Source organism: Aotus nancymaae, unplaced genomic scaffold (assembly GCF_030222135.1).
Source record: "Aotus nancymaae isolate 86718 unplaced genomic scaffold, 86718_ANA_hifiasm-v0.15.2.pri h1tg000029l, whole genome shotgun sequence".
In the NCBI taxonomy this organism is placed as follows: domain Eukaryota; kingdom Metazoa; phylum Chordata; class Mammalia; order Primates; family Aotidae; genus Aotus; species Aotus nancymaae.
Window position 1 is genome coordinate 83,512,753 of NW_026988442.1, and position 13,058 is coordinate 83,525,810.

Here is a 13,058-nt window from a genome sequence, read left to right on the forward strand (position 1 = left end):
AAACAAAACAAGCAAGACACCCACGCAGTCTTACTCTCATGCAGCTTTCAGTCTAATGAGAGAAGCAGATAAATAATCACACACATGGATAAACATGATTACAAACTGCAGTAAGGCAGATTCTGGTGAAGGAAGGGGATGTGGCCATAGGAATGCATACTGTAAAGGAACATGCTGTGGATTAGCGGATGAGGGAAAGCTTTCTTGAAGAGGTTTGGTGAAACTGAGATATGAAGGGCTGAATTAAGCCATATGAATTAAACAGGTAAGGAGAGAATGGAATAGCACTCCAGCCCAAGGAACCAGCAAGGCAAAAACACTGTGACAGGTGGAAGCATAATAAACCTGGGGAAATCTGAATGAACGTCAGAGGGGCTAGAACCAAAAGAACAAAGAAAAGCAAGGAATGAAATCAAGCTGGATAGGTCAAAAGGGAACAAAGCATACCAGGCTGCAGAGTTCTGTCTTTACCAAAAGGGCAATGAATAGTCAGAGGAGAACATTCAAAGATCTTATCAGGTGACAGCAGGAAACTAGGGTATAGGCAATACCAGCAATCTTCTGAAGATGACGACAAGGAACACTACTATGTTCTGCTGTAACAAATCTATAGCACACCCATTAAATTCAGGATCCAGGACAGATGGACCAATTACAGGACAAGCCAGGTCCATTATAGGAATTCTGATGTTTCAGAGGGCAAGAAACCAAACAGAAGCTCTCACCTGAACAACAGGAAATATGTGAATAAAATCCATCCCTTGAATCTGGTGGGGCTCCAACTGGTGTGGGCATTTCATCCTTGGCAGGACTGAGACAATTTTTTCTGATAGAGCTCTGTTCAGAAAAAACAACAAGCAAAGAGTGAGACACACAAAGTAGCCATTATGGCAACTCTAAAGTCTGGGCAGCATCACAGAAGGATCTGGGGCCTCTCCATGCCAGGCTAATCCAGACCATGACAAATTTCTCCTAGATGACTGCAAAATGAGAAAAATAAGCACAATTTAGTTGTGTGTTTGTTTCCAAAAAACTGCCTTCGTCCTTTATTCTATGATGTTTTTCTTCCTTTTTAGATGTGAAATATTTTTTCTTTATGAAATGGTGATGTTAGAAGTAGTAACGATTTTTTTAACATCCTTACGTAGTAAGATAAAAAGTTATTAGTGTGACGTATTCTTTTTACATTTCATTTTACTGAGCTACTCTTTCTAAAAGTTTGAAAAAATATTCTAAATATCATTTAGGCAAGAAATAATTACCAGACCTTACACCAGGTACCCAGAATATTAAGATGAACCATGGAGCCCCAAAAGATATTTGGAGTTCTCTACTCTGGTACAAAAATATTTTTAAAATATATAGAAACCTTTACTTTTATGATACTCTAAAATAAATCCTGGAGTTGAAGAAATTGTATATCCTCACTCTTATTTCCACACAGAAGAGAGATTTTCTGCTTCTCATAAGGGACACTGACCTTTCTCTAACATCTCGCCTCAGTCTTCCTCCTATAGAAGACCACAAGGCGGGACTGGAAAGGGAGGAACCAGGCTCCCTGAGGTCCCAGAGTGTTCTTCTCTGTAGAGCAGGTGGTGAGCATTCTCTCCTGCTAGGTAGGTTTCTCACCTCAGCCTGAGCTGGGGCAGGATAGTTTATGGCAGCAGTGGCAAGTCTGTTTTATTGCAGCTTGAAGCCTCCTTCCTGAATCAGTTAGCATTTGATCTCTAGCTATGTGATTCCTGTTTCTTATACTATCTTAATTGGATCAGACTCAAGGGGAGAAAAATATATTATTCAGTAGTGTGCCTAACCCCAAAGCCATGGTATACAGCCTGGGAACGTTGAGAAGCAGTCACCAGGCATGGCCTTGTGGGTATGTGGAGAAATAGGAGCTTCTGGCTCAGCCTACATGATAGGTTATATTGCCACACAAGAGCCTTTAAAAAAAATCTTAGCCAGTCACAGGAACTACTGTGGCCTTATAACCAAGTATAGTACTATGTTCTAATAGATGAAGGTCCAGGTAAACAAGGGTCACTTAGAACTTACTAGGTGCTTCAAATCCAACAAGTTTTGGGTCTACCAAAAGTGTTCCTTGTTCAAAGAAGTCTTGCCCACCTTTATCTTTCTGCATTTCAATAATCCTTCCCAGGAGACAGATACCCTCAAGACGAACATCTGACTCTGGGCTGGGTGAGAGTTATTATTGTCTTATCTTTGTTTCCCTTAGTAGGTTTCACCCCTCAGTCTTAGTATTAATAGTAACTAGGTGACCTAGGAGCTAAAGTTAAGCAGCCCCCGCCCCAGGGAATGGTCATTAGAGAACACATTAAGAAACAGTGTCTGGTATCTGGAAAATAGCTTCACAAGTTGGGACCAAGGTTAAAAGTGCTAAGAACAAGAGTAACACCCCACTGATCATAAGATCAAATGTTAGGTCCAATGTGTTAATAGGAAAAAAAAAAAATGGAAGGGGGAAGATTAATACCTCACTACACACATTCATAGAAGAGAGGGAACATCTACCTCCCAGGAGGGAAATATATAGGAGAATTATTTGCTGCCTCTTCGCCCACACCCTTCCTCCCCAACAGAAGCAGGGGTGAGGAGTGATTTATCCAAAAGTCCCAAGAGGGGCCAGGCCTGGTACCTCATGTATGTAATCCTAGTGCTTTGGAAGGCCAAGGCGGGAGGTCACTTGAGGCCAGGTGTTTGAGACCAGCGTGGGCCACACAGTGAGACCCTGCTGTATAAAAAAATTTAAAAATTAGTCAGGCATGGTGGTGCATTCCTACAGTCCAAGCTACTCAAAAGGCTGAGGTAGGAAGATCACTTGAGCCTAAGAGTTTGAGGCTGCAGAGAGCTATGATCATGCCACTGCACTCTAGCCTGGGCAACAAAGTAAAACTGTCTCTTAAAACAAAACCAAAAGTCCTGAGAAGAAGAGGAAAACTGTCATGCAGCTCCCAGCCATTCCTGGTGCCCCTCCTTTCAGGGCAGCCTGTCTTTGGGACACATGCATCTTTTCTGCCATAAGATGTATTGCCTGCTTTACAGGAGAAGCCTGTGGTTGTCCAGGTCTGCTTGGGACTCACATGGGATAGCTTGGTAGTGAAGTATTAACAAACCCATTTGGCAACATATCTAAGGCACTCTCTCTGATAAGCTTTATTTTTTTAATTTTGATCTCCATCAGACTCTCATGGCTTATTTCTTAATGAAACTTGTGAAAAGAAGAGATGAGTCTTCAACTGGAACTGCTGCTTGAACTCCAAGCTTAGCAAATAAAAATGAGTATCAGTCCTGGTTTTGCTCGGTGCAGGTCTTAACTATCTATACAGGGGCACATGATCAATACAGCCTTTGCTGAGTTACATTTTGGTTCAGCAGGATGAGTGCTCCCTCTTGTGGTTACAGATATTTTGGTTTGCGTAGAGTTATCAATTGCCTAGAAACCGTAGTAGCTTAAAAACAAGAGGCTGGGACCCACAACACCATCCAGCCTAACTCCCTGCCTTCAGACATGGCTCTCCCTGGCCACTCTATGGAGCCAGCCTACTCACCCAGTTAATAAAGGCCCAGAGAAAAGGCTATCATGGGTCATCCTAGGATTTACAACCTTCTTAAACCTGCCTTGGCAAAAATTACTGCCAAGTCTGGATAGTCTTGGCAGCCAAGATAAGGACATGGAGGAAAATGCAGGCAAGCTGGGGGCAGGGAAAGAAAGTGAGAAATACTTCCAGAAATCTAACAACCCCCATTCAGCTTCTCCCTGCAGCTCAAGGTGGATCCTTCAGATTTCCTAAAAAATCACAGCAAGTGACAATTGCAGAGGCAGGTTTCCTAGACTAAGATTTTAACATGCCCAGTTGCGATTAGTTTGACTCCTTTCATTTTTAAGAGCGTTTGGTACACTGTTTTCTTCTCCACTGCAGTTTGAAAGAGAGTGAATTAAACCTGGGTCTAAATTCAAGCTCCAGCATCAACTCTGAAACTTGTGGCAAGTAAATCGGTCCAGGTCCAATACTCCGATCATAAAACTAGGTTTAATCCTGCTGTAGTGAAGGTAAAATAATAAAATACACATGCGAGTACTTGTAACACAGATGCCCAATAAATGTTTGTTGTTGAAATAAACTCAGTTATAAATGTAAGATCTCATTATGGGACTCCAGCCATAGGACCCTCTGTTAATGGGGCTTCAGAAGAGGATAAAAATGGAGGATAGAAGCTTATGGAACTCTCAGCAAAGAAGGATGCCAGGGAAGAAGGCCTCAATTGGGCACATAAAGAAGACAGCTTGAGAGATAACCATGCCCTCAATAGGCAAGTGCACTCCTTGGATGTATGTCCAGCCCACCTATTAAATTGACTACATATACTGAGAAATTGCAAACATAGGGCCATTGTAGTCTAAACTGCACCTAACCAGAAACTCTATGGGAGTGGGAACTCCAAACAAAACACTTTCCAAAACCAAACAAAAGACTTTTCGGTGACTCAGTACCCTGTGGCCATAACGTGTCTTCTACAGATAATAAAGAATGAGCTCCCTGATGCACTGCTGAGTCTGGTGGGTCCTTAGCTACGTAAACCCGTCTCCAGCTTTGTGTACAGTTACAGTTCATGGGCCTGCACTTAAGAGACACACATTAAGCACTTACCAGAAAATGTAACACATCCTCAATCCCTTATCCAAACCCTTCGGGTTAGCTGTGTTTCAGAATTCTGATTTTTTTACATTTAGTTCTTTAGAATACCTAAAGGAGACCGGGTGTGGTGGCTCACGCCTGTAATCCCAGCACTTTGGGAGGCCGAAGCGGGTGGATCACAAAGTCAAGAGATCGAGACCATCCTGGCCAACATGGTGAAACCCTGTCTCTACTAAAAATACAAAAAATTAGCCAGGTGCGGTAGTGCATGCCTGTTGTCCCAGCCACTCGGGAGGCTCAGGCAGGAGAATTGCTTGAAACTGGAAAACGGAAGTTGCAGTGAGCCGAGATGGTGCCACTATAGCAATAGAGCGAGACTCTGTCTCAAAAAAAAAAAAAAAAAAAAAAAAAAGAATACCTAAAGGATACATACTATATATTATGTAAGAACCCAGGAAAATCTAGAGCCACACTCTATAATAAAAAAAATATTTTTTCAGCAAAACTTATGAATATTCACATAAGTGGGATCAATAAAGCTTTAAATTCATTCAATTCAGGTCATGTTTTGCTCCCAAATAAACTTTATATCTAAACTTTAAAAGAAGAAAAAACAATTTTCAGCATCTTTTAAAATTCAGAAATACAGATGAAGAACTGAGAATACATATAAAAAATACTGTGTTCCCATATCTATTAGAAGTATAATGGAATGTTGCCACTGATGGGAGTCTATCATATCCCATAAGGATATTGAAATGAAAATGCGGCCTAACAACCACTGTAAAACTCAAGGGGGAATTTAGAAAGAAAGCACATGTGGAATCCAAGAAATGGTAAAACCAACACAGGAAAAAGTTAGTTCCCTTCTCCCCACCTTTAGGTTTTCTGTAGAAAAACTTACATTTTTTGACCTATTGTAGAGTTTTCTTGGAAGAGTAAATCAACATCTACATCAAAGTTGCAAGTGGTGATACACCAAGTCATTCCTCCAACTACCTGCAAGACACAAAGAAAATACTCGTTTTCTCTTTTCAGTTTGGGGAGAATGGAAGAAGTAGAAGGTAGGTAAATTATAAATAGCTCAAACAGACTCAGTACACACACAAAATTATATATCCTGAGAGAGAGAGAATGTGTCCTCCTTACCCCATCAACTATAATTAATCTAAAATGGCACTGTTGCAGAAAACTTTCTGCAGTGACAGAAATATTCTGTTATCTGCATGGACCAGTACAGTAGCTACTAGCTACATGCGGCTGCTGAGCAGCTGAAATGTGGCTGGCATGACTGAAGAGCTGACATTTATTATTAAATGAACATAATGTACATAGATGCTCTTTACAGTCAAAAGGACAGACATTAATTCTGTGTTTTATAGACCAGATACATGGGTAGCAAGGCTGACATTTTGCTTCCATACATCTTATTTTTCTTATCTACCTGAGATGAAAACCCCTGGCTCTACTTTTCCCTCAGGAATTCTCTGAGATGCAAAAGAGAGTAAGACTAAAAACCTATTTTAAAACAAAATTCTTTTCAGACACAGCTTGATATTAGATAAAAACAACAGTGAATCTTACCCCTGCCTGTTTTAGACTCTTGTGAGTTGCCGGATAAAAATGTAGATTCCAGGGCCCGAGCCCAGACCTAGCTAACCAGAATTTCAATGGATGAGTCCTGGGTTCTGTATTATAAAATAACCCAGAGTGATTCTGTTATGCACAGCTGGGACTGTGACGCCCCTGGAGCACTCAGCACTGTCTTCCACAGCCTGCCCTGTCTGATTTGGATGTGTCCTTTCTGTGCACAGTCTGCTGTGGCACTTTCTGCAACACGCCATTTATTCTGTGGATGTTGATTTACTTGTCTCTCATCCCTATTCTACAGAAATTGGGCTCTTTGAGAACTGTGCCTTTGTTTTTTCTCTGTGTCCTATTACTATGATTTATGCATCATAATTCAAGGTTCTGCTGAATTAAAAGACTTCATTGCACAGTGATCTCTCTCTAGTCCTAAATCAGAGCATTTACCATCTGCAGAATATCTGGCAACTGTCTGTAAGCATGCTGACTTGGGATAGCTCATTATTAACTCTGATTATTTTATTTTCTGTAAGTTTTATAATCCCCACCCAAACTGTAAATTCCTTGAAAGAAGGAACTATTTATTTTGCTTCTTTGCATTTCCTAAAGCTTTGTGCACATAAAAGGAACTGATGACATATTCATTGATATATCATTTCTGTCTTTGAAAAGAAATTTGAACACTTCCATAATGAGTGTGAATTAGGAAGAAATGGCAACACAGACATGGAGGAAGTTAAAACATCATCTTTTCCTCCTTTCTTTGCCATGATTAACCATGTCATTTTGACAAAACAGTCTAATGGTTAGAAAGATTTCCCCTTACCTTGTCAAAGGGTGACAAGCCTTTAATTCTTGCCCTGAAATACCCAGCTGCAACCAAGAGCTCCAGAATTTCAGTCAACTTGACATTTTGTTCTTCATCTTCTCTTGTTTCCACCTAAAACAAAAGGTAAAAGTTTGACCGGTAAAGCCTATCTGAATAAAGGAACACCAGGTATATCCCCGATGCCACAGTATCTTTGCCAAGGAGCAGATAACATGGGTTACATCACTGTAATAAATTCTCTCAAAATTCAGCAAGCTTCACACAGAAGCATGTGGACAGTGTTGCCAGAGTCACAGACAGGTCCCCAATCCTCAATGGGCTGGTAATCTTCACAGCTGAGGGAGACACATGCCCAGGTAGAATACACTACTCATCACATGCTGAAGGAATCCAGAAGAAGAAAGGTTAGAGTAAAATACTTCCTTTTTCTCTAACCCATGGTTTACTTTGACAGTCTTCTCAAATAAATTATAACTCCTTAACAGACAGGAACAAAGTTTTATGGTGTTTTCTATAAAAAAAAAAAATTACACTTAGGGCCGGCGTGGTGGCTCATACCTGTAATCCCAGCATTTTGGGAGGCTGAGGTGGGTGGATCATTTGAGGTCAGGAATTTGAGACCAGCCTGGTCAACATAGTGAAACCCCATCTCTACTAAAAATAAACTTAGCCAGGTGTGGTGGCACATGCCTGCAGTCCCAGCTACGTAGGAGGCTGAGGCATAAGAATTGCTTGAACCCAGGAGGCAGAGGTTGCAATGAGCTGATATTGTGCCATTGCACTCCAGACTGGGTGAGACAGCAAGACCCTCTATCAAAAAACTATACTTTGCTGGGTGCAGTGGCTCATGCCTGTAATCCCACCACTTTAGGAGGCCAAGCGGGGACTGATCACTTGAAGTCAGGAGTTAAAGACCAGCCTGGCCAACATGGCAAAACCCAATCTCTACTAAAAATAAAAAAAATTAGCTGAGTGTGGTGGTGCACACCTGTAACCCCAGCTACTCAGGAGGCTTAAGCACAAGAATCACTTGAACCCAGGAGGCAGAGGCCGCAGTGAGGCAAGACTGTGCCCTTGCACTCCAGCCTGGGCAACAGAGCAAGATTCTGTCTCCAAAAAAACAAACAAACAAAAAACTTTATACTCATCCAGGTCCCAGAAGTTACTGACAAGAGGCATAGAAATGAAGAAGAAAATTCAAATATGTATCCCTCTCTGCACTTTCTTTTTTGATCTTGAAAAATATATGAAAGGCTGCCGACACAGATATATTAAACGGTGATTAATGCTACATAATAGAATTGCCTTAAAAATAATAAATTCATCTAATATACTTAAATCAGTGTTTTGATTTAAAAATTTTAATGTATATCCTCCTTTTACCCCACATCTTTATCTAATACTTAAATCCATCTAAATAATCTAATACTCCTTCATCTATTTACTATCATGAACTACCTTGCCTCTCTTCCATTGCTGCAGAAAATAAAAAACCATCTCTATATAAAACACCAACAAGATACCCTGGTTCACATTCTCATACTCCTGACGACTCCCTTACCCAACAATGCCTGTTAAGTCTTCCTTTACTATGCATCTCACATTTATCCTCTCTTCCCTTGTATTCATACTTCATTCCAGGGCTCTTGCAAATGCTTTATCTTTCTTCCCTGTTAATTTGTTTTGCTTACCCCTTCCTAAATCACAGCTTTCATGTTATCCCTCTTTAGCTCACTCCCCAAGCCCTTAACAACAATGCATCACACACACTGCCTCTAAGATGAACTCCAGATGTCCTGGTTTCACATTCAGATCTTTGGCCACCAAACTATCTTTTCAGCTTCATCCTTTAACTCCCCCCAAAACAACCAAGACACGGTCATGGCTATGATATTCTCTAACCATTAAGAAATTACTTTCATATTCCAGCTCCCATTCAATGCCATCCCTCACAAATCTAATCTGAAATGGTCACTCCTGTGCATTTCTATTTTATTTGTAGTCTATGCAGTATATATAATTAAATATCAACCTCTTCTAAGTGAGATATCTAGTGTTATGTATATGCTTCTCTTTCCAAAGGGACTATTGGTTGGTTAAGGAGAGGACTATATATTATAAATTTGGGTTTACTCCTCTGTATCAAAACAGCATTAACTTCAAAGGACACACTTATTAAAGAATGATCTATTAATGCTTACATAAAGTAAATGAACCTAAACCAGTCATGTATTAAAATGTTTTGGTAGTCACATCCTTGACAACAGAAAGTTTATTTTGATGTATAAACTGCCAGGAAAAGGAGTATACATATTAAAACACAGTTAATACAGAATTATTAAAGTGACTGATAATCCCCTGCAATAGAGTAGGAGTGGTGTAGGGGAGGTGTCGGCACGGAGCTACATCCTTCTCTGAAATGACCCTGGCCACTCCTTTAAGAATCTTGAAGATTAGCATTCACTAGTTCCTAGTGGACATAAACATTTTCTTAAGTAATATAAATTATTCACACCTTCTCTCCCTTCTGCAAAAAATCTGGGATGGTTGAGAAACATCTACAAATGAAGACCCTAAGAAAAGAGAAGCTAAAGAGTAGCTGTAGTTCAAAATGTTAGAGCAGAAAAAGAAAATGACATAAGTACTTTCCTAAAACTTCTGGGGTGTGAAACAGGAACACTTCATTTGTTCAGTCATTTACCATGAAAACATCACTTACTGTGAAAACACTTCCAAGAAGAGGACAAAAAACAAACAAAAATAGGAGGATCATCACTGCCTCAACACCTATCTAACGGGCACCCACTGGCCACCTCACTACAGATGCATGGACCATGCTTCCATCCACTCACCCCTAGAATGGAGAAGTATACTTTTGCAATATAACTTGTGAAGTAACTTTTCGGCACAAGACACCAAATGGGTATGTTTAATTCCAAATTCACTTAGTAGATCAACATTGAAAAAATGGAAAAGGGCCACTGCCTGGCATGCAGGGAATGAAAGAACACCCTCTCTTGAAGACATAAAAAGCCATCAACGGCTGGGCGCGGTGGCTCACGCCTGTAATCCCAGCACTTTGGGAGGCCGAGGCGGGTGGATCACGAGGTCAAGAGATCGAGACCATCCTGGTCAACATGGTGAAACCCCGTCTCTACTAAAAATACAAAAAAAAATTAGCTGGGCATGGTGGCACGTGCCTGTAATCCCAGCTACTCAGGAGGCTGAGGCAGGAGAATTGCCTGAACCCAGGAGGCGGAGGTTGCGGTGAGCCGAGATTGCGCCATTGCACTCCAGCCTGGGTAACAAGAGCGAAACTCCGTCTCAAAAAATAAATAAATAAATAAATAAATAAATAAAAATAAAAAGCCATCAGCCTGGTTAATTACATCCAGATGTTAAAACTAAATTTCTGACAAAGATGAACAACAATGAGCTCTTCAACGAAGTCCAATAAAATTTCAATTTCCGTGCACTATAGTTCTTATAAGCTGGAAGGCAGGGCCAAGTCTAGTTATCTTTGTAAAAGGTTAAAAAGAATGAATTTGGGCCAGGCAGTGGTTCATGTCTGTAATCCCAGCTACTGGGAAGGCTGAGGCACCAGAATCGCTTGAACCTGGGAGGCAAAGGTTGCAGTGAACTGAGATCACACCACTGCACTCCAGCCTGGGTGACAGAATGAGACTGTCTCAAAAAAGGAAAAGAATGAATTTAATGAATTAACTAGTCTAGTGACAGCCTGATAGCACAGACTATCCATATTTATATTTACAAGCTTCTGAACTAAAGGATAACAATTTGATTATATTCACCCTGACCTCTTAATTGCCAGGAACTGTCTCAGGTTCTTCGAAAACAATTACCAAGTAGACCTGGCCTCTTAGCAGTCAGTCAAAGTTTAAACAAATGACACACAGCAGCAGTGTGCCTTTTTTTTCTTCTCCAGAAGGACCTCCACTGATAGTACTGTAGGATACTGGGTTGGAGGGATTTAAAGTAGAACCTGGGAGACCAGAAAGTAGTCTACAGCAAAAGGCCAGGCAAAAACTTAATGAGAGCCTAGAATAAAGAAGCGGCAAAAAGAAAACTTCAAATGTTACAGTGCAGATGCTATTGTTCACTATCCTGAGTCACATTAAAGCAACGTGCATGTAAGATTTTACCTAATACAGGGGTCTGACAACATTTACACTTGTTAGGCTTTCTTAAGACAACAAAATGGACTTGCATTCTGGGAGAACACACTGACAGACAAATCTGTCCTTTCACCACTATATTCCCAGCTTCTGGGCACAGAACACAGTGATCCCTCAATTAGTGGATACTTGTGATATGAAAGAACTGAGGATTTGGGAGGAGTGCAGAGGTGCAAGATTGGTCACAGGCGGTTAAGTGTGAAGGGACCACTCACCACGTCACTCTGCCCAATGCTTGCTCCAGAATCTTAGGAAAGGGGCACAGGTGCAGCGTGGATTCCATTTCTCTCCAGAATCCAGTAAACTAGACTAGGCTTTGAGTAAAATCAACTGAAAGGGACGACAGATGCAAACTACCTACGAGATGCTAAGTGATATGTGCAGCCAAAAGAAAATGAATGCACTTTCCCTGTATTCCCGGCAAACGTGGAAATCCGGAAACCACTCATGTCCCTCTCCCTAGTACTGAGTACTTAATAACAAACACCTCTGGAAAGGAACCTGGCCCTCTCCTGGAGAAGCTGCAACGTTTCCGCCCAGAGCTCGGTCCCTGGCCACACAGCACCCCTGGAGTGCGTCCCACCCTGAACGCTGCGGGGCGCTGACCCTACGAGACACCTCCCTGGTGCGCGCAAGTTTCCCAAACTTCCTCCCGCCGCTCCGGCCCGGATCAACGCAAGGAGGGTGGCGTTCCCTGCCGACAGCAAGGCAGGTGGGACTGGCCGCCGAGACCCCGCAGGGTGGCGGTAGGCGTCCCAAGGTCACCGCCCTTCACACCACCCGAGCCCGGACCGCCTCGAAGCGCGGTCTCGTGACTCCTGCTTGCAGCAGCCTCGGCCCTGGGGGCCAGCCCTGCAGCGCTGGGTTGGGGCGCCCGTCCCGGACGGGAGGAGAGGTGGGAGCTCAGGGCCCCGCGGGGCGTGGGGCTGCGTCAGGGCAGGTGTCGGGCTGGGAAGGCCACCTCTGCCCCCAAGAGACCCCGGAGCGGCTTAAGTTTGTACCCTCCCGTCCGCTGCCCCTTGCTCACGCAGGGGCACCTGCTCCCCGCCTCCGAGAAGAGGGTCGGCGCTTTCCCGAGGTGGATACACCTGAGGAAGGGGGCGGGGCGCCCCTAACGCACCCGGGGCCCGCTCTGCCCGCCGCCCCGCGGCTCGGCCCTCTCTTCAGCAACCCCGACGTGCCAGGGAAGGAGGCGTTCTTACCTCCGGGAGACCCTGGCCCTCCGGCCCCTTGGGTAACCCCATGATCAGACCGGGCTGCCGTACGGCGACAGCGAACCCCGCCAAGCGTCCGGAGGAAGCTGTCCCTGCCGTGGAGCTGCTACCGGGGTGGAGTGCAAAGCGGAAACTTCCACCGCCGTCGCCGCCGCTGCCGCCGCCGGCCTGGAGCGCAGCAGCCGGGCGGAGCATGCGCGCTGGGGCCGGAACGCGGCACCACTGCGCCTGCGCCTCAGCAGCCCTGGGAGACGTGGGCTGGGCTGTGGGTCCTAGCGTTGTGCTGGATATTTGGCCAGTTGCTCTAAAGTTTCCTCCGAGGCGCCGCATGAGAGCGGTTCCTCCTGCATCTTGACAACATTTTGGATTTCGGCTCCCTTCCCTTCTCGCTGGCATCGGATGCCCCAGGTGGGTCCCGTTTCTCGGTGAACCAGACTTCGGACACCTCCTCGCACAGGGTCAGAGTCCAAGCACAGATGAGCCTGAGGATTCCGAATCCATGTCCGGCTCTAGCCCTTATAAGCATACGCTTGGACAGCCTTCTCCCTATACGGACCAGGAACGGACCCCCTGAGAA

At 43.6% G+C, this 13,058-nt stretch overlaps 1 protein-coding gene across 2 annotated transcripts in view; it reads right to left on the minus strand.

Moving 5' to 3' along the window:
* CCDC93 (coiled-coil domain containing 93) overlaps positions 1–12,629 on the minus strand; it is a 91,286-nt gene extending 78,657 nt beyond the window's left edge. For both annotated transcript variants that reach the window (XM_012468400.3, XM_012468399.3), the window contains exons 1-4: positions 12,470–12,629; positions 7,069–7,182; positions 5,560–5,654; positions 726–837 (exon numbers count right to left, since the gene is read on the minus strand). In XM_012468400.3, coding sequence (XP_012323823.1) covers positions 726–837; positions 5,560–5,654; positions 7,069–7,182; positions 12,470–12,511 — 363 coding nt within the window. In that variant the 5' untranslated portion in view covers positions 12,512–12,629. The remainder of the gene's footprint in view (positions 1–725; positions 838–5,559; positions 5,655–7,068; positions 7,183–12,469) is intronic.
* Between the last annotated feature and the right edge of the window lie 429 nt (positions 12,630–13,058).